This window comes from Hydra vulgaris, chromosome 04 (assembly GCF_038396675.1).
Source record: "Hydra vulgaris chromosome 04, alternate assembly HydraT2T_AEP".
Taxonomy (NCBI): domain Eukaryota; kingdom Metazoa; phylum Cnidaria; class Hydrozoa; order Anthoathecata; family Hydridae; genus Hydra; species Hydra vulgaris.
This window is the reverse complement of record NC_088923.1, coordinates 12,442,501-12,464,951: the sequence shown is the minus strand read 5'-3', so window position 1 is coordinate 12,464,951 and position 22,451 is coordinate 12,442,501. Positions and strand designations below refer to the sequence as shown.

Sequence of the window (22,451 nt, the reverse complement as noted above, 5' to 3'; positions counted from 1 at the left end):
TCAAAAAAAGATAAGTAATGAGTAAAGTTTTATCTTTTATTTAGGTAATCTCTCATTTTAGGTAATATTAGGTAATTATTATGGACAATTTTATGGTAAAATACTGTGAAGCAGATTATAAAGGTTTTAAAAAATATGAAAACTCAGTGAAAAATATTTTTTTGCTATTTTGTTGAGTCTTTTATTGGAGCTAAAAGAAGCAACTATGATAATTTGCTTTTAAAATTTTCAAAAAATTGTGTTACTTTGTTATTTGCTTTGCATATAACAAGGTAACACAATTTTTATAATATAACCTTCAGACTGAACATAATTTGCGCCCACAACAGAAAAACAGGGAGCGGCATTTTTCAATGTCCATTATATTATTTGCAAGTTACACAGGTTACTGAATACCATAACATTGTACTTACAAAGACTTGTTGAATATTTTTACATTTTTTTCTTAATTCAAAATTGTTATTGGTTAAAGGAAGGCAAAGCATAAAGTAACGTTTTTTTCTAACTTTATAGTGTTTAATAATACAGTTAGCGACCAAAATAAAGATGCATCGATTTCGAGATCATAAATTCCACCGTTATCAGCAGTTAAGCGTCTCCCTGAGATTGTATTCGATTCCCTGAGAAGCTGTATTTTTCAACTATTTTTCAATTATTGTGTGGATAATTTTTGTGTGTTTCATAATAATCATACTAAGCAAAGTATTTTATAATTATTTTACTGAATATTCAGATCAATTATTGGGCATTTTTTACTGATAGGAAAAATTTTTATATAAAATATAGACAGTGGAAAAACAAGATATCAGCTGCTATAAAAGCAGTTAAAAAAAACAAAACAAAAAAACATTTAATGCATATTGAAAAATATTTTATTAAAGTTGGAAGTTACTGAAAGGAAAAAGATGAAGATTGTAGAGTAAGATAGCGATTGACGGACGACTTAAAGGATTGCAAATTATATGAATCAGGAAAGCAAGATGAAGGAAGCGAATTCCAAAGAACTGATGTTCTAGGAAAAAAACTAGACAAATAAGCGCTTTTGGAGCACTTAGGAACAGTTACAGAAAAAGGATGACACTTAATTGAATGACGAGTAACACGAGAATGAATTTTAGTAGATGGCACAAGAGACGCTAGCTCTTTAGAGCAGTGCCCATTATAGTATTTGTAGAAAAGAGAAAGAGAAGCAACATTACGACGATGTGATAATGGTTGGAGGTTGGCTGCAAGAGCAGGTCCAACTATGTTTACAATGCGTTTTTGCACCTTGTCTAAAAGAGAAAGGGCATCATTAGAAGAACCGCCCCAGATATGGCAACAGTATTCCATACAAGGCCGGATTTGAGATTTATAGAGATAGAAAATAGAATCCAAAGTAAGAAAGTGACGAGCTTGATAGAGAGATGCAACCTTAGCAGATGCTAATTTTGCAACTGATTTGAGATATGTTTTCCAAGAAAGATTGGAAGTAAGAGTTAACCCAAGAATATACGTATTAACGTAACTATAAAAAAAAATTTTAATATGCAATCGTTACACATAAAAAAAAAAGAAAGATATTTTTATGAACATGTGTATATGCTTCCTATTTGATATTTTATTGCTTTAAAACATACTGCAAAAAAATTACACGATAAAATTAATCAAAAAAAGACAAAGAATACTTTTTTGAGAAGATTTTATATTGTAGACAAATTAAGTGAAAGCTAGAAATAGAGTTTTCTGAGCTTTTTTAACAATTGCATTAATCTGATATTAATAAAGTTGATTATAAAATTTTTCTGGTTGATAACACAAATAAAAGTTTTACAGTAAAATGTCTTTTTTTTACTTTTGCTTTTTTATAATTTTGTTATTTTGGTTCAAATTTTTAAAGAATACCTAAATACTACAATTATACCTAATACTACAATTATACCTAAATACTACAAGAATACCTAAATACTATAAATTGATATTTTTAAAGCAAAGTTATGATTTAAAAGTATGTAAACATATTGCAAAAAAAATTTTTTGAAAATTTTCAGAAATTTTGAGCACATTTTCCTGGAAAATTTCGGGATGTTTTTATCTCTAGTTTGTATTTCCAAAATCTTCGTTTTATGTAACATAAATGATTACAGAAGTAGTATTTCATGAAACGATCTCTTTTAGTATTATGTATTCAGTTTTTGTATTATGTATTAAGTATTATGTATTATTGTATATATGTATTAAATAATGTATATATATTATGTATTGTATATTATGTATATATTTGTATATATTATGTATTTATATATATTTTATATATTATGTATATATATTATGTATTGTATATATATTGTATATATGTATTATATATATGTATTGTTGTGTTTAGTATTATGTATTCAATTTTTTTAATAATTTGTAAAAATTGTTTTAATATTAAAAAAAAAATTTAATATCGAATTACTTAGATGTTATCAAACTTGCTTTTTATAATTAAATAAAAATCTGTGTACGCAAGAGTTATTTTAAACTATTAACATTAGCAGGTAATTTGAATGTTAGTTATTAAAAAGTTTTCATTTAAAAAATGCATTGATTTTATTTAAAATTATTATTCTAAAAGAAATACAAATTTTTTAATTTTCAAACATTTAGTTATTTTTATATTTATAAAGTAAGTCATGAAGAACTATTGCTAAAATGAAAATTTAAATTTTCACAAAAAACAATTAACCGTCAATTCTATATCTACATATGTATATATATATATATATATATATATATACATATATATATATACATATATATATATATATATATATATATATATATATATATATATATATATATATATACATATATATATATATATATATGTATACATATATATATATATACATATACATATATATATATATATATATATATATATATATGTATATATATATATATATATATATATATATATGTATATATATATATATATTTATATATATATATATATATATATATATATATATATATATATATATATATATATATGTATATATGTATATATATATGTATATATGTATATATATATGTATATATGTATATATATGTATGTATATATGTATATATATATGTATATATGTATATATATATAGTATTGGACAAAACATTTGCAACCAACATCGAACAATGCTGAAAAGTGTTCCTAATTTTACATGTCTTAAAAATGAAACGAACTATACTACCACAGCAAACAGTTCAGGAGTCTGGAGTCATAGCATGCCATGACATGAGCAATCAGCTGACAGGTGACAGCACACAGGCAGAATTTCGTTGACAAGTGCCATTTTGCAGCGGTCAAAACAAGTGCAACTTTTTTGGTTTGTTTCATTTTCTTAAGTCTGGTCCGTGTCAACGTCATGGAAGTTTTTTAATGATTAAAGAAAGTATCCAGAAGTTTCCAGAAGCATGCAGAAGCTTCCAGAAGTTTCCAGAAGAAGCATCTGGAAGCATCCAGTAGCATCCAGAAATATCCAGAAACATTCAGAAGCATCCAGACGCATTCAGAAGCATCCAGCAGCATCGAAAAGAAGCATCTAGAATCTTCCAGAATAGGTTCACACAGGTTCATTTTACTATATAAGAGACATGTAAATCGACATGTAATTCAGTCAGTATATGGAAGTCAATCAGTCAGTATTATCAAGACAGTTTATCGAAGTGAGTTTTATCAAAGTGTTTTATCGAAGAACATAGTCAAGCAGTGGTTTCAAGACAACCACCTATCGGTGATGGATTGGCCGCCTCAATCTCCGGATCTCAACCCTATCGAGAACCTGTGGGAGATCGTCAACCTCAGAATTAATCGTGAAGGTGTTCGTAATAAGGATCAACTGTTTGAACAAATCCAAAAGGCCTGGGCAGCGATTCCACAAAGTTTCATTGATCACCTGATCAAATCTATGCCTCGAAGATGCAAAGCTGTGATCGACAACAAAGGATTCGCCACAAAATATTGATAGCGAAAAAACAGCTTGGTCAACATTTTGTCGAGTTGCACTTGTTTTGTCCAGAAGGAAATCAACTTTTTTTAATACTTTTGATTAATTTATTAATTTTCGTGTACAAATAATGAACTTTGTGATGAATAAAACTTGAAGAACTTTGTCTCTAAACAGTTACATAGTTATTTCTCTAAATTGAAAAAATGCAGCACTTTTATATAAAGAAACTAAATTAGCATTATTTGGTTGCACTCGTTTTGTCCGATACTGTATATATATATATATATATATATATATATATATATATATATATATATATATATATATATATATATATATATATATATACATATATATATATATATATATATATATATATATATATATATATATATATATATATATATATATATATATATGTATATATATATATATATATATATATATATATATATATATATATATATATATATGTATATATATATATATATATATATATATATATATATATATATATATATATATATATATGTATATATATATATATATATATATATATATATATATATATATATATATATATATATATATATATAGATTTATATACATACATATATATATATGTATGTATATAAATCTATATATATATATATATATATATATATATATATATATATATATATATATATATATATATATATATATATATATATATATATATATATATATATAGATATAGATATAGATATATGTATATATATACACATATATATATATATATATATATATATATATATATATATATATATATATATATGTAAATGTATGTATATATATATTTAGGCTTAACTTTCTAATAATCACCTTTCTCTTTTTGACATTAATCTCATTGTAAATTAACTCATTTCATTTTGCACCTATTTGCAAGGTTGCATCTATTTCTCTTTCTTAAAAATGCTTCCATTTGCTACTCATGTGTGCTGTCATTTCTGGTTCTTTTTATAATCATCTGTCAAAAGTTTTTTTTCTTTATAATCTTTTGTCAGAAGTTTTTTTTCTTTATTATCATCTGTCAGAATTTTTTTTCTTTATAATCATATGTCAGAAGTTTTTTTTTTTATAATCATCTGTCAGAAGTTTTTTTTCTCTTTAGTCATCTGTCAAAATTTTTTTTTTTAATTTACAAACGTTGATCATTGTTATTCTAATAACTGAAAATATTTAAAAAATTCTTTCATGGTTGATAATTTTTTTCTATTTTTTTTTTTGCTTTTTTATTTAAAGAAAATACTTGCTTGGTTAAAAGTTGCCAATATTATTGTAATTTGGTATCTGGCAAAGCAATATGCTCATGCCCAACTGGATATAAGTTGAATTCTGATAATATAACATGCTTGCAAGGTATTAGTTTAATATTTAAACTTTTAAAGTATAACTTTTTATTCAGATTTTCATTTAATGAAAGTTATAATTAATTATTTTCAAATTTATTTACTTTCACTATATAAAACTTTTTTGTTACATCATCATATTGTATTATTTATTGTATTACATCATTATTTGTTTACTATGTTATATACTTGCATCATATTTATTTAACTTTTATCATCATTATACAAATACATCATAAAATTACATCATCATTTACATTTAATACTTGCAACATCACATTACTTATATGGTTATGTCTATATAGTTTTATACACAACTGTATATGCAAGTCATCATCTAATTGTATTATGTATTGAAATCATCATATGCATGTGTCATCATTCTGATTACCATCATACTAGTATCAAAACATACATACCAATATTAAATCATACTAATATTAAATATAATGATTTAATTATTTAATTATTTTAACTTTTGAAGACCTATGTTTGTTCAAATATTGTGAATACCAATGCAGTGTGGTGTCAGGTATTGCAACATGTTCATGCCCAGCTGGATACATTTTGCATAGTGATAAAATAAGTTGTTTACAAGGTATGATTTTTTAATATAGCCTTATCATTAATTTATGGTTATGTTCTATGAGGTAATCACAAGCTGTTAGTCACTTGTAATAAATAATGTCTTTACGCTTTAATTTTTTTAAATTAGTTAAATTTATTTTAACAATTTATTACTTGGTTGTACAACATCAGACAATTAAATACAGCAATAAATAATAAAATTAAAGCATATAAAAATCAGACAATTAAATACAGCAATAAATAATAAAATTAAATTAAAATGTTTTATTTTGTTTGTAACTTTCGAAATTTTTTTTTGACCATAGAATTGTTTTCGGTTAAATTAAATTCAGTTTAAGGAAATTTGATTACTTATTAAGCAATATGTTAATAATTCACTGTTTATATGGTTAAAAGTTTTCTTTAAAGACTTTTAAGTTTTGCTTTGAGTTTTTGCTTTTTTTAACAAAATTGATGACCTTTTTTTTTATATATATTTTTCATTTATCAGAAATTTTTTAATTTTATTCAGTTAAAGATTTATTTTTTTTAGAGATTTATTTATTAAACATGCTTTTTATAATTTCATAACAATTTTTTACAAATCAAAAAAAAAAAAAGGATGTTTTTTTACCTCATTAGTTCCGACAGCAGTAACTTCTACATCTTTTACAATAATCATTCCAGACTTTCCTAATAAAAGCCCAATTGTGTAAGTTTTTTTTTTTTTTGTTTACTTTTTTTTTCTTGTTTTAATTGATTTATTTACTTTTTTAGATTATTTTTATTTATATTTATTTTTATTAAATTTTGTACTAATAAAACAAGCAATTTTTTCATTAAAAAAACCGAAAAATATTTTTTATGAAAAACTTTCAGCATTCTAAAAGATTTAAAAAAAAAAAATTAAGTTTAATTTGTTTCTTCAATTTTTTTAGTTTTCACAAATTTTTTAGTTCTGAAGTTTTTTAGTTCTGAAGTTTTTAAGTTCTGAATTTTTTAAGTTCTGAAGTTTTTTAGTTCTGAAGTTCTTAAGTTCTGAATTTTTTAAGTTCTGAAGTTTTCTAATTTAAAGTTTTTAAGTTCTGAAGTTTTTTCGTTCTGAAGTTTTTTAGTTCTAAAGTTTTTTAGTTCTGAAGTTTTTTAATTTAAAGTTTTTAAGTTCTGAAGTTTTTTAGTTCTGAAGTTTTTTAGTTCTGAAGTTTTTTAGTTCTAAAGTTTTTTCGTTCTGAAGTTTTTAAGTTCTGAAGTTTTTTAGTTCTGAAGTTTTTTAGTTCTGAAGTTTTTTAGTTCTGAAGTTTTTTAGTTCTAAAGTTTTTTAGTTCTGATGTTTTTTAGTTCTGAAGTTTTTTAGTCCTGAAGTTTTCAAGTTCTGAAGTTTTTTAGTTCTGAAGTTTTTTAGTTCTGAAGTTTTCTAGTCGTGAAGTTTTCAAGTTCTGAAGTTTTTTAGTTCTGAAGTTTTTTAGTTCTGAAGTTTTTTCGTTCTGAAGTTTTTTAGTTCTGAAGTTTTTTAGTTCTGAAGTTTTTTAGTTCTGAAGTTTTTTAGTCCTGAAGTTTTTAAGTTCTGAAGCTTTTTAGTTCTGAAGTGTACTTTAGTTCTGAAGTGTACTTTAGTTCTGAAGTGTACTTTAGTTGTTTATAAAATAATTAAATTAATGCCAAAAAAAGTGAAACAAAAATAAAACATTTACCCACTAGTTAATGCACCAATTAGTTTGTTTTTTATTAGTTTTTTTTTTAATAATAGTTGGCAGGGAAACTCATTATATCATTAAGCTTTAATACTCCTTTTTTGTGTGGAAAAGTCTTTCATTTATAAAAAAAAAAAAGTTAAGTTTTATTTGTAAAAGTTTAATGATGAGAACATCTACAATGATAAATGGAGCAAATCATTTCTTAACAGAAAGTTGCTCTAGATCAACTGTTTATTTACATATTTGATTCGAGAAATCAGGAAAACCACTTGAATTATATGTATGTGGTTAAATACCATTATTTACTACAATAAAGTGGGCTCAAATTCAATTAAAAGTGAAGTTTTTAAAAAGAGATTAGTTATAACCACCAAATGATTTGGCAATTGCGGGTACACAAAAAACTTTATTTAAAATTAAATTTGTTTTATGAAGTTCAAATATATTGTGATGGAATTCAAATCTGTTGTTATGGAGTTAATTTACTTTTTATTTTTAATTGACAAATACTTGTAAGTTATAAAATAATGTTTTGTTTTTTTAAAATTAAATTTATTTATAAAAAGTTATGCTAGTTTTTATTTGACATTAAATGTATATGAGTAACTTTCTGTAATGTAAGACCTTCTTGCCTTGGTAAGGTAGTTATGTCAGAAATTTTCTATAATAATATTTAATTAATTCCATGTTACATTTATGTAACCTATCGTATGAATGTTTAAGAATTAACTAGTCATCATTCTCTGAATCAAATGAATCAAATGACAAATGATAACTATTTTGTCTTTCTACTATTTATTTAAACTATTAACTGTTGTGTGAGTTGTAAAGATTCTCATTGTTGTTGATTGAAAATTTATTATCTCATTGAACCATCAACTGTGTGACTTGTAAATTTTCTTATTGTCGTTGATTGAAAATTTATTATCTCATTGAACTATCAACTGTTGTGCGAGTCATAAAATTTCTCATAGTCGTTGATTGAAAATTTATTATCTCATTGAACTATCAACTGTTCTGTGAATTGTTTCTCACAACAGTTGATAGTTCATTCATCATCAACGTTAAAGATTGTAGTTGGTTGAAAAAATATTTAAATAAGTTGTTCAGTACTCATTTAAAAAATGAGTACTGAGCAACTTATTAAAAAATCTACGTCGTGCTGGCGTAGATTTTCAATTTATACACCAGCATGGACCAGACAAAGATTGCTTACAGGTGTCAGTGATCTTTCACTTTGAAAGACTTATTTTCAATTGTATGTTTTAATTATGGATAACTATATGTATAAAAATACGTATATGGAATGGTTGTGGGTGATAATAGATAAACAACTTTTTAGAAAATTTTATTACCAAAAACATTTTAAAAACATTAAAATTAAAAAAAAAAAAAATAAAGGAGCAATTGTTACTATTTAAGCAATATTTTTGATTACAAAAAAAAAAAAAAAAAAAAATCAAATCAAAAATAAATTATCAATAATGCTTTTATTTAAATCATTCATTGAAGCATTGTAATAAATATAAAGAAAATATTTACATCAAGGTGCAAATTTAAAAATGATAATCAATTTTGTAAATAAATTTTTTGGGTTTTTAGTACTTATTACATCATCTTGGTAAAGTTATCTTCACCTTTCCTTCCAACAAGAACTTCAACTTCATACACACGGACTGAAATCAACAACCACATTGATAATATGTACACAGTAGGAGTAATTGATGCACGCAATAGCATCACAAGTTTTACAGTTGGAGAAGGGTCAAATAGTAATTAATCAGCAATTTTTATTTTTTAGTTTTTTGGTTTTATATATATATATATATATATACATATATATATATATATATATACTATATATATATATATATATATATATATATATATATATATATATATATATATATATATATATATATATATACACATATATACATATATACATATATATATATATATATATATATATATATATATATATATATATATATATATATATATATATATATATATATATATATATATATATATTATATATATATATATATATATATACATATATATATACTTCTGATATTTAAATTTGCTTTTTTATTACTTACTTTTGTGTCTATTATATAAACACAAATAGTTACTAAGTTACAGATGGTTTAATTAGTATTTTAAGTAGAGTTTTTATTGTTGTTTTAAAGTGTGTTAAGTGCTATTTTTTTAATTCTCATTTATGATGTTAGTTACTACTTTTATTTCAGCTAATCCCACTCTTCAAACAGGAGCTGCCTACACTACATTTGTTAGAGGTATAGCCTTAGATAACAGTACATTCACATCCTCATATAGTTTAATTGTGGTACCTGGAGATCTTACATCAACTAAATCTACTACCACAACGGTAGCTCCAACTACAACCACACAAGCTATAACTACCACCACACAAACACCAACTACCACAGCGCTAGCTCCAACTACAATAAGTATTTTTCTTACTTATTTTTAGCTATAATTAGTTAAATGTTTGACAAAGGTCTTGCAAAATAAATAAAAGTTAACTTGGATTAATAATTTTTTAGTTCAGAATAAATTTTTATTTACTTGTCCTGAGACTTAAGTTGCAATAATTATTTACAAAAAAGTCACAAATATTAATATATGTGTGTATATTTTATTAGTTATAAAAGATTTATACTTAACTAATCACTTAGTTCATTTCATACTGAATAATCATTTCATACTGAATAATCACTTCATACTAAATAATCACTTCATACTAAACTAATCACTTTAACTTATCATTTAGTTCAGTTTTTACCAAAAAATTTTAATCATATAGTTCATTTTATACTGAACAAACACTTCATACTAAATAATCACACCATACTAAATAATCACTTCATAGTAAATAATCACATCATACTAAACTAATCACTTTAACTGTAATTGCATAATTAATACATAATTTTTAATTTTTAAATATAGCAAAATTTTTTTGTAGATGAATGTGGAATAACTTGTAATATGCCTTACAGTAAATGCACCAAAATAAATGGAAATAGTATCTGCTCTTGTATTAAAGGCTTTCAATTAGATACAAGTAAAAATCTTTGCATTGGTAAGTTATTAAATTAAGTTAACTTTATTTTTACTAATAAACAGGTAAAAGCTTATTTAATAATGACTTTAATTATACAATTATTGTTAAGTAAGTTGTAACTGCAATTATCTGTATCTAGTTATCATGCTATTAAACTCAGTATGATTGAATTTAACTAGTTTCAGAATATATAAGGAGAAGCACAGTAAATGTCTAGAAATAAACTGAGTTTTGTTTAGAATAGGCAGTCTTTAAATAAAAGAAAAAGTCTTTTTTATATTTTTCATGTGCATGTGTGGGTGTTTGTGCATGTGTGTGTGTGTGTGTGTGTGTGTGTGTGTGTGTGTGTGTGTGTGTGTGTGTGTGTGTGTGTGTGTGTATACAGTATTGGACAAAACATTTGCAACCAACATCGAACAATGCTAAAAAGTGTTCCTAATTTTACATGTCTTTAAAACAAAACGAACTATACTACCACAGCAAACAGTTCAGGAGTCTGGAGTCATAGCATGCCATGACATGAGCAATCAGCTGACAGGTGACAGGCACAGGCAGAATTTCGTTGACATGTGCCATTTTGCAGCGGACAAAACAAGTGCAACTTTTTTGGTTTGTTTCATTTTCTTAAGTCTGGTCCATGTCAACGTCACGGAAGTTTTTTAATAATTAAAGGAAGTATCCAGAAGTTTCCAGAAGTTTCCAGAAGCATGCAGAAGCTTCCAGAAGTTTCCAGAAGAAACATCTGGAAGCATCCAGTAGCATCCAGAAATATCCAGAAACATTCAGAAGCATCCAGAGGCATCCAGAAGCTTCGAGAAGCATCGAAAAGAAGCATCTAGAATCTTCCAGAATAGGTTCACACAAGTTCATTTTACTATATAAGAAACATGTAAATCGACATGTAATTCAGTCAGTATATGGAAGTCAATCAGTCAGTATTATCAAGACAGTTTATCGAAGTGAGTTTTATCAAAGTGTTTTATCGAAGAACATCAATACAAGAAGTGAAATACAACAAGTGTTTCATTACATCAATACAGTCCACATCCAACCAAGGCGTTGTGTTTCACAGAGCATTATTGTATCATCACAAGGTAAATGTAACATGGTAAGCCTTGAGAAGCGTCATTATTTATTTTTATTATTTTTATGACTTCAAGTGCAAAAATGGCTCCCGACAGTCTTGGATTGGAACTAAGAAAGAAAATTATTGGCGATTACGTAAGTGGAGTGTCACAAAAATGTATTTGTGATAAATATCGCGTGAAAAAATGGACCGTATCAAGACTATGTTCCAAATATCCTTCTACGGGGAAGTTGGCAGCAAATAACAAAGGTGGAAGACCGCGTTCCACCACTTCTAGGGAGGATTCTATGATCGTTAGATCCGTCAAGAAGGATCCCTGGATATCATCAGTCGAGATACAAAAGCAATTAGAGCTGCCTGTATTGGACCAAACAATCAGACGACGTGCTGTTGAAGCCGGATTGTTTTCTCGACGCCCTGCAAAGAAACCGCTGATTTCACTAAAAAACCAGAAGAAAAGACTCCTGTTTGCTACATCTCATATTGACTGGAATGTGCAGAAATGGCGAACTGTCCTGTTCAGTGATGAATCGAAGTTCAACATCATTGGCGATGGCATTTGCTGTGTACGTCGACCGGCCGGAAAACGCCTCGAATTACGTTACTGCCATAAGACCGTGAAGCATGGTGGAGGCAATGTAATGGTCTGGGGGTGTTTTTCTGCTAACGGTCTAGGTCCATTACATCGAAACGATGGAATAATGGATCGTTTCATGTATAAAAATATCTTGAAAGATGTTATGTTACCTCATGCTGAATGGAATATGCCAATAAAATGGGTTTTTCAGCAAGACAACGATCCAAAACACACTGCAAAAAGTAGTCAAGCAGTGGTTTCAAGACAACCACCTATCGGTGATGGATTGGCTGCCTCAATCTCCGGATCTCAACCCTATTGAGAACCTGTGGGAGATCGTCAACCGCAGAATTAATCGTGAAGGTGTTCGTAATAAAGATCAACTGTTTGAACAAATCCAAAAGGCCTGGGCAGCGATTCCACAAAGTTTCACTGATCACCTGATTGAATCTATGCCTCGAAGATGCAAGGCTGTGATTGACAACAAAGGATTCGCCACAAAATTTTGTCCGATACTGTATATATATATATATACATACATATATATATATATATATATATATATATTATATATATATATATATATATATATATATATATATATATATATATATATATATATATATATATATATATATATATATATATATATATATATATATATATATATATATATATATATAGATGTATATATATATACATATATATATATATATATATATATATATATATATATATATTTTATATATATATATATATATATATATATATATATATATATATATATATATATATATATATATATATATATATATATATATAAGCAAGTATACACAAATACATACATGCTACACACACGTAATTGTATATATTTATACACACATAAATATATATATATAAATTATATATATATATAATTTATATATATATATAATTTATATATATATATATATATATATATATATATATATATATATACAATATATATGTATATATTTTTATATATATATATATATACAATTTATTTATATATATATATATTTTTTTTTTTTTTTTTTTTTTTTCGTAATAAAAAACTAACCATTTTTGCTAAAGATTTCATTTTTGCACAACAAGAAAACTATTTCACTTCAAATAACTTATTCACTTTGTGCTACTTTTTTTATAAATTTCATTTTATTGAAGAAATACAAAAAGTATTCAAGAAAATGTTGTATATTAAAGTTGGAACACGCATTTTTTATTTGATATCTGTTCTACTCCTTTCTTAACCAAACTGCTGTTCATAATTATTCTATTAATTTTACTAATATAGATGTTGTTTTGACAATTTCCTGAAAATTAAATAAACGTAATATTTCTTATGAGGATCAGAGTCACATTTTTAAACATTTTGTTGAGATTTAAAAGTTATGATACATAGATCTTTAATCAGCTGCTTGTTCTAAGCAATCAAAAAGTGAAGAATTTTTGTCAAAATGAGTATAAAGTTGAGTTGTCAACAAATAGAGCCACTTTAGATGTTAAATTTTCAAGTAAATTTAAGGGTTAATTTTAAAGTTTTAAAGTTTCTTGAAATAAAGAAAAGTGTAGGCCTTCAAGAATAACTTTATTACTGCAGTTAGTAAGAAATAATTTGATAATCTCTAAACCTTTATGTAAAGAAACTAATAACAGAGTGAAGACTAATCGTAGGATAGTTGAGAGGTCAGAGTGTTATCTTGAGTTTTGAGAAATTGAAACCATTTATTTAGAACTTCTTAAAAATTAAATATTATTAAATTCTATATAATTGATAAAATTAAATGTTAGATTTACTTTAGCTAATGACATTGTTGAAGACTAACCAAAAGTCTCTAGAACCTAACATCTGATATAAGATACAAGATTTAGTAAACTGAGAATAACAGAGCTTAACATCAGACGGGACTTATTTTAAATTTGATTCTTGGAATAATAAAATAACATTTGTTCTTAAGTGAGATGTTCTTGTAAAAAAGATGAAATAAATGATTAATAAAGCAACTGCTCAAGATAGTGAAAAATATGGAGTAGAATGAGGTTTGACTTAAAATTGAAGAGTAGGAATAAAAGCTTCTAAACTTTTAGTCCAGAAGAAATAAAAGCTTCTGAGATGTGCTTTATGCATATATATTATGGATATAAACATATATATTTGCTATAAACATATATATTTGCTATACTTATATAAACTTTAGTATTTATACAGTGTAGAATTTGTGGAAAGAGATGATGATGATGATGATGATGATGATGATGATGATGATGATGATGATGATGATGATGATGATGATGATGATGATGATGATGATGATGTCATCATCATCATCATCATTTGTGACCGGATGATGTCATCATCATCCAGATGATGTCATCATCATCACAAACCTGGTCCTGGCTATATTTTATCAAACCAGGCCCCGGTCAAATATCAACCCCGGTCGTTTACTATTCCAGACACAGAATATTCTCCTGTGGAAGCAGCAATTATGAATGTAATCGTATCTATATATTTTAGTCATATTACTTGAAACCAGCTTAAAATCTTCATCTCTTAACCATGTCTAGCCAATCGAGGCATACTACAAATTACCTTTTATGGATTTAGCATCTATACATAGGATTTATATTATCTTCTGGTTCTAAAAGCCATTAAATAAGCTTAAATATGACATCAGTATTAAATACAGGGGCAAATAAGAGATTTGTATTGGTAGAAAATGGAATCAGAAGTAAAATTGTGATGAGCATGATAAAGAGAAGCAATCTTAGCAGATGTTAATTTAGCAATCAATTGTATATATGGTTTCTTTGAGAGGTCAGTAATGAATGATAAAGTACAAAGAGAAAAGTGATAAAGTGAAGTAGTTCTAAGTGGAAGCACATAAAAGAATGGTCAAAGAATTTAAACCTGATTTATCGACAAATAGATGAGTTGATGCATAAGTATACCCCCAAGCCAAGCATGTGACTTGTAGAGTTATTGCAAATCAATGGATAGTACCCGTTAATACTGAGATTTGAAGAAGGAACAGCCGAACTTAAATTAGTCTTACAATAAGCAAGCAAGTTTGATGAAATTTACAAGGCGTAAGATGCACCTGATGCAAGGTTACTTCAATGACCATGAATATTTGTGAAGCATATATTTAAACAGTTAGGTGGTGGGATGGTTTTTTTATGTTTAATATTTTAGGTTACTTTGGGCATGATTTAAGTTTAAAAAGAACTTGACTCATTCATCAGTCTTCTCTGTTTAGCCAGCATTTTCGCGCTCAAGCTTTTTTGCGCTTGCCCACACGTCCGCAAAAATATTGGCTAGCACTTAAAAAAGTGCTTGCCAAAAAAATAAAAGCCTTTTGCTTTAAATTGCCACAAAACTATTTTGTTTATTTGTTCAACTTTTTAAAGTATGGCTTTTTTTTTTTTTTTTATTAGTATATCTAGTATTTATTTAAAGCATTCTATTGGCTATTTTTATTATATTTTAAATAGACAAAATAAAATTTTTAAATCGCCCAGGCTAACTTAAAAATGACCATCCTGCCAGCGCTTTTTTGTGCAATGGCATTAAATTTCAAACGGAGGAGACTGATTCATAGATAGAGCCTGGCATCTTAAGCAATGAGCTATGCAGTTGTCTCGGTCCTGCTAATTAACCTAAAGTCATGACTTAGGGCCACTTATGTGATTTCAACAACGCACAATAAAAGCATTAACTGAGAAACCATCCATGCACAACATGGCAACCTGTTAATACTCAGATATTTTACAGCTGTTGATAGAATCAGCCTCACTGAGAGCTACCATTTTTCTGCAGCTGTTAGAAAACCCATGCTGGTGATCATCTCACAAGATGAAAACATGGTGTAAGGAGAGGTTTGGGTGTTCTTCGGAACAGTGGAAGGAAGTAATTTTCAAAATGAAAAAAACTTTGAAGTAATAGATAGAAAAAGTAAAGTTTTTTTTCAAAAAGTTTAAATCTAAAAACTACAGTAATTGCGCTGTTGAGATCACGAGGTTATAGTGGAAGTGTTGGCATTTGGGGCTGCTTTCAATAGAGTTGGTGTGTGTAACATTTATACATGTTGAATCAACCAACCGTGTGTGTGTATCTTTATACACAAAATTAAAAGAACCTAGAACTGCCTAGTTCCATCAGTAACATCTTGATTAATGAAATTTCATGGTGGGAGTTTCAAAAGATTTTACTCTTGCCCACATATCTCGTAGAGTCAAAGCATGGATGAAAAAATTAAATAGATTTATTGACTTGGCTAGCTTGATCGCCAGATTCGAATCCAATTGAATCTTATTGGACTTGGATAAACAATGAAATAGTCAAGTTGTGTATTAGATCCATAAATAGCCTAAAGCAAAGAATAGTTACCATTTGGATAAGAGTTTGAAATTTGTAACAATCTTTTTAAATTGATGCAAAAAAGATGTGTAGCTTGCATTATAAGCATCTTTGTTGAAAAGCTTTTAAATTTGTTACCAAAAGCAAACCTATTGAAAATAGTAAAGGTAAAAAATCAAATTGAGATACAAACAAAATATATTTATAATAAAATGTTGTCTCAGCTTTTAGTGAATGATTAGAAGCAGTTAGTTCCAGTAAGGAAACTAAGTTCTAATCATTTTCAATAATCGACACAGTGGGAAGATAAGCCAAGCTGTCTATCAACACAAACATCACAACACTAACATCGCAATGATAACATAAGATATTTGAATTTTAGTTTTTTTATAATCAACTATGAACATTGAGAAATTTTTTTGTAGAATACACTAACATATAAATTTATATAAATTACAAACATATAAATTTATAAACTCTTGTTAAATTAAATTATAGTTAAGATTTTTACTTTTTATTTCACCAATTTTGATCACTTTTTTTTTTAACAATTTATTTGCTATTATTTTCAATAATATTTTATATTCAATTATATATTTTAATACTTCATCCAAGATGAAGAAGATTTGTTTAAGAAAAATATTTCTCTTTATTTTTTTTATTATGATAAAATCTTAATGTACTTTTATTTTTTGAGGAAATAATGAATAATGTATGAATATTAAAATTCTTCTGTTTCAACTTACTGTAAATAATTAGTTTTAATTAGTTTTACCTTATTAATTAGTTTCTGTAATTAAAATTTGGGAAAAAAAATATACCTTAAGTTTTCCACATTCCTAGACCCCATATATAGTTTTATATTATGATACTTTATATAGGCATTAAGAAAACTTTTAAAATAATTATCTTTAAACAAAACTGTTTTTAAAATAGTTATCGTGAAACAAAACTTTTTTCAATAAAAAGTTTTGTTGAAAAAATTTTTTTTTCAAACAAAAAGTGTGTTTGAAATAACTTCTGGGCATTTTCAAGCGTCAAGCTTCAATATTGTATATTTATTATAGTTTTTTTTAGAATGTTTTTTTAAGACAAGCTACTACTAACTAGAAATTACAAATTAGAAAAAAAAATACCTGATAATTTTTCCCCATTCTTAGACCCCATATCTATTAGGTGTGAGAAAAACAACAGTTTTTGTGTATTCTTAGATCAAATTAAATTTTTTTAAACGTTTTAAAAATGTGACTATGTCAATTTACTAATTCCTAAATTAGGGTGGGGGTTGTTTAAATTGTAAATATTTGGCTCTGAAAAATTTAAAAGATTTTTAAAAAACCTCTAAATGTACTCATAAAGTCTATATAATGCTTCCATAAAAAGATTTTTTTATTCCTTTTAGATGCAGAGCCATACTTTCACAACTGCAACCGCACTGGACCCCCGATATTTAAGGGGACCAAAATATTAAAAGCACGTTTTTCTAATATGAAACTTATTTATAAGAAACTAGCACTAGAAGCCAAATCTTAAGAATCTTTAGTACTAAATTACTTTTCAATTAGAAACTTATTTTATTAAGAGTTCAAGGAATATTTCCTAATTTTACACATGCAATGAAATGAAACTCCATTCAAATGAAAATGGAATTCTGCTCAAATTTCCATTTAGAAAAGTTTTAATCTAAAAATCAATCAAATGGAAACAAAAAAATTTAATTAATTTGATAACAATTTAATTTGAAAAATAATATTTTTCAAATATATTTCAAATATACCTAATAGTTCTGTTGTTTTATTGTTTCAAATTATTAATTTTTATTTACTTTTTAAATAGTTTTGTAATCATTTTTAAACTCACTTGTCATTTAATTTGAATTTACATACAACATTTATTTACCTCAAATGTTGAAAAGATGTTGTGAAACTGGTGTACAAAAAAGAGCAAAACAGATCCAGTAAGTAGCAGAATTAAATAGCCTTGCTGGATCACTAGATAAATTTTTTAAACTAGGCAAAAGTTTGTCAGTTTCGAACACTGCTTTAATCAAAATATGCAATTGAAATGGTAAGTCTCAATTTAAAAATGATAATGTTGAAGAAAAAATAAGAATGAGCCACAACTTTAAAACATTGATAACCAAAAAAAGAATGTAGATGGTGAATCAGGATCCAATAGCATCAATATTGAGGATATTATATCTAACAAGACTTAAGAAATTAGTGATAATTTACAAACGGAGAGCGGCACTTAACCAAAATGCAATTATGATACTAGATTCTGCAACATGGCCTGTTGAAATCGACAACAAACAACGAATGTTTTTGGTAGAGCGGTTACCAAAAAGTATTAAAGATATCTATTATAAAAGAAATTCTCAAGGAAGATGTTTCAGTGCTACTTTTTTTACCGACAAATAAAAAATGCTGAAAAAGAATTATGAAATTGGCTTTTATATTCTAACTCAACAGGAAAAAGTTTCTGCTTCTGTTGTTGTTTGTTTTCATCAATAAAGATAGGCTTAATTTCAAATTTTCTCATTATGCCCATACAGGATAATGGTTATCTGAACATAAATCTTTAAAGAAACATCTTGAATAAGCATATAAATGGCAAGTTCTAGAACTTAACATTAAACTCAGAAAAGGAATAGACCATCTCAATAAAGATATGTTCAATTAAGAAAAGCGCTGATGACGAATACTTTAAAAATCTATTATAAAAGCGGTATTTATAAGTGGTTTTTAAGTGAACAAAATTTTGTATTAGGGGCAGCAACAAAAAATTCTTTGGACCAAATAGTGTTAATTTTTTAGGAGTAATTGAATTACTTGCTGGTTTTGTTCCAGAACTCAAAATGCATTTAAAATCAATCACTGATACAAAAAAAAGAGTTGCATATTTTTCTGTGAAAAGTCAAATCGAAATTATCATGCAACTAGCTTCTAGAGTTTAACATACAATAGTAAGTAACATTTAATCATCAATATACTTTTCTGTAATGATAGATTCTACACCAGATTTTCGCAAAAAAGACCAGTTGTCCATCATTATTTGGCATGTTATAATAGTAGACCAAAAGCCAAGTTTTCAACAGAGTTTCTTAAACTTTGTAAATATTATGTTATCAACCGGAGAAAATTTAGTAAACATTCGTATTGAGGAATTAGAAATATTAGGAATTGCTGATTGCCAAAGTCAGTCGTATGACAATGCAAGCAATATGAAAGAAGAATATAAGGGAGTGAAAAGTCAAATTTTAGAAGTAAACAACAAAGCATAGTATGCGCCATGTGGTGTACATAACATCAATTTAGTTATAAATGATACTGTTAAAAAAACTATTAAATGTCAGAATTATTTAACTACATTAAATAATTTAAGATTTTTGCTGCTTCAACAAAGCGAAGGGCTATTTAAGTAAAATATTCAAAATTTATTCTAATATTATGTATTATCAGGTTATGCTATTATCTCTTGATGATTTCATAAACAATTTTAAACAGATTATAAAAGAAGCACGAGAAGTATCAGTAGATATAGATGTTATAGTACAGTTCACTGAACGGTCTTCTTGTGATACTCAAATGTTAAGTAGAAACAAAGATTGTCTTGATAAATCACCAGAACCTAGTTTTGTCAAAACGGAGAGTACGTAATCTCAAGAGATTGGCAGACTATTGTTATTAAAATTGTTAAAAAAACCATAAAAATAAAGCAAATGAGAAATATTATGATATTGATATACCAAATGAAGAAATTGAACCAATAGACGATGATTGATCCAATTGAATGCTGTGATGATATTGATATACGTGATCTCATTTCTGAAATTGATGATGAGTATAGCCATCTAACTCAAACGGCTGAAGATAAGTTTAAAGAATCTTATTTTAATAAACTAATTGATAAAGTAAAAAATTCATTGCAAGAACAATTTGAATCATATAATTTTTTAAATCAAATTTTTGCCTTTCTTTTCAATAATAAAAAGCTAAAAACTATGAATACAAATGAATTCAATACTAATTGTTCAAATCTGGTCAAACACTTAGAAAATGATGTTGAAGAGGAGGAATTCAAAAAAGAACTTTCTATTTTAAAATATACTTTAGAAGATAATTATACCATTATAGAGAATTTAAAATTCATTTTAGAAAGGAATTTGGAAGAATTATATCCAAAAGTATGTATCGCGTATGTCAAATAATTTTAACAAAACCCATTATCGTTGCTTATTGTGAACAATTATTTTTGAAACTAATTAAAACTAATTCAAAATTAATTGCAAATTATCTGCGTTCTACCATGTCACAGGAAAGACTTTCAGGATTTACAATACTGTTGATAAAAAATGCAACGGCAAAAGAGCTAGGAAAATTGATTTATAATTTCTTTGTATAAATTTTGTTTTAGAAATAAAAGAGCTAGGAAAATTGATTTATAATTTCTTTGTATAAATTTTGTTTTAGAAATAAAACCCAATAAAAATGACTTCAATAAAGTTGAAAAAAATTTTTTAAGGGCCCCAAAAAATTACAGCACAGGGCCCCAAAAGGTTACAACACGGCTCTGTTTAGATGAGGTTGATCTTAAATTTGACAGAGTGTATATGTTAAAAGCTTTATTTTGACTTGTTACATTTATAAAATGATAATTATTATTATAACTAAACACTATTATTTTTATATAAAAAAAAATCAAAATAATAATAAAATAATTAAAAACAATTTAATAAAGCCAATGTCTGTGTTTTTTTTTCAGATATAAATGAGTGCCTAACCACTTGTAGATGGGATAACAGTATTTGTAATAATACTATAGGAAGTTACATATGCTCTTGCAATAATGGTTTTCAGTTAGACACTAATAAAACAAGTTGTGTTGGTAAGTTCAATTTGAAGTAATATTATTTTCAACAAATTTGATATATATATACTTATATATATTCTGTTTCTATTGATATTTCTATATTGATTTTTTTAACAACTTATAGGAGTAATTGATTGAATCTACTTTGATTGTTATTTTCCTCACTACAACCTTCTACTCTATTGATACATTCACAAAAAAAACTGTACAAACAGAAACTTTTCAAACCAAGCACCATATTTATTCAATATTGTCATTATGTAAATAACTATTAGTCAAATTAAAAGAACTGCTTTCATGACTATAAATGCATACTCCCATGTCCTATTTAATCAGTCTGTTTTATTTGAAAAAGGAATGATTTGGAATGTTTGTTGTCGATCATTCACTTCTCCATGTTTCATATATCATTACAATATATGGTTGCTTAACTTCAATATCAATTAATAATTCATCAAACTTGTTGTTTAACAATGTTGCTTTAGTTTACCAGCAAGAATGGCTGTATTTTAGTAACATATATACTATATATATATATATATATATATATATATATATATATATATATATATATATATATATATATATATATATATATATATATATATATATATATATATATATATATATATATATATATATATAATATATATATAGTATATATGTTACTGTTACCCGCAGTACCAGGAATTAGCTAAATGCTAATCTTTATAATATATTTAATATTGCAACTCTGAGTTTCATGTGTTATCACAATCATCAGGCAAGTAGTAAAACTGTATATGTATAGAATACTGTATATGTATAGAAATAGGAA

The 22,451-nt window shown here is 26.0% G+C and overlaps 1 protein-coding gene across 2 annotated transcripts in view; it reads left to right on the top strand.

Moving 5' to 3' along the window:
• Positions 1-22,451, top strand: part of LOC101240045 (fibrillin-1) — a 178,117-nt gene that overhangs the window by 91,985 nt on the left and 63,681 nt on the right. For both annotated transcript variants that reach the window (XM_065795472.1, XM_065795473.1), the window contains 7 exons: positions 5,256-5,372; positions 5,847-5,960; positions 6,572-6,641; positions 9,226-9,395; positions 9,879-10,100; positions 10,619-10,735; positions 21,527-21,649. In XM_065795472.1, coding sequence (XP_065651544.1) covers positions 5,256-5,372; positions 5,847-5,960; positions 6,572-6,641; positions 9,226-9,395; positions 9,879-10,100; positions 10,619-10,735; positions 21,527-21,649 — 933 coding nt within the window. The remainder of the gene's footprint in view (positions 1-5,255; positions 5,373-5,846; positions 5,961-6,571; positions 6,642-9,225; positions 9,396-9,878; positions 10,101-10,618; positions 10,736-21,526; positions 21,650-22,451) is intronic.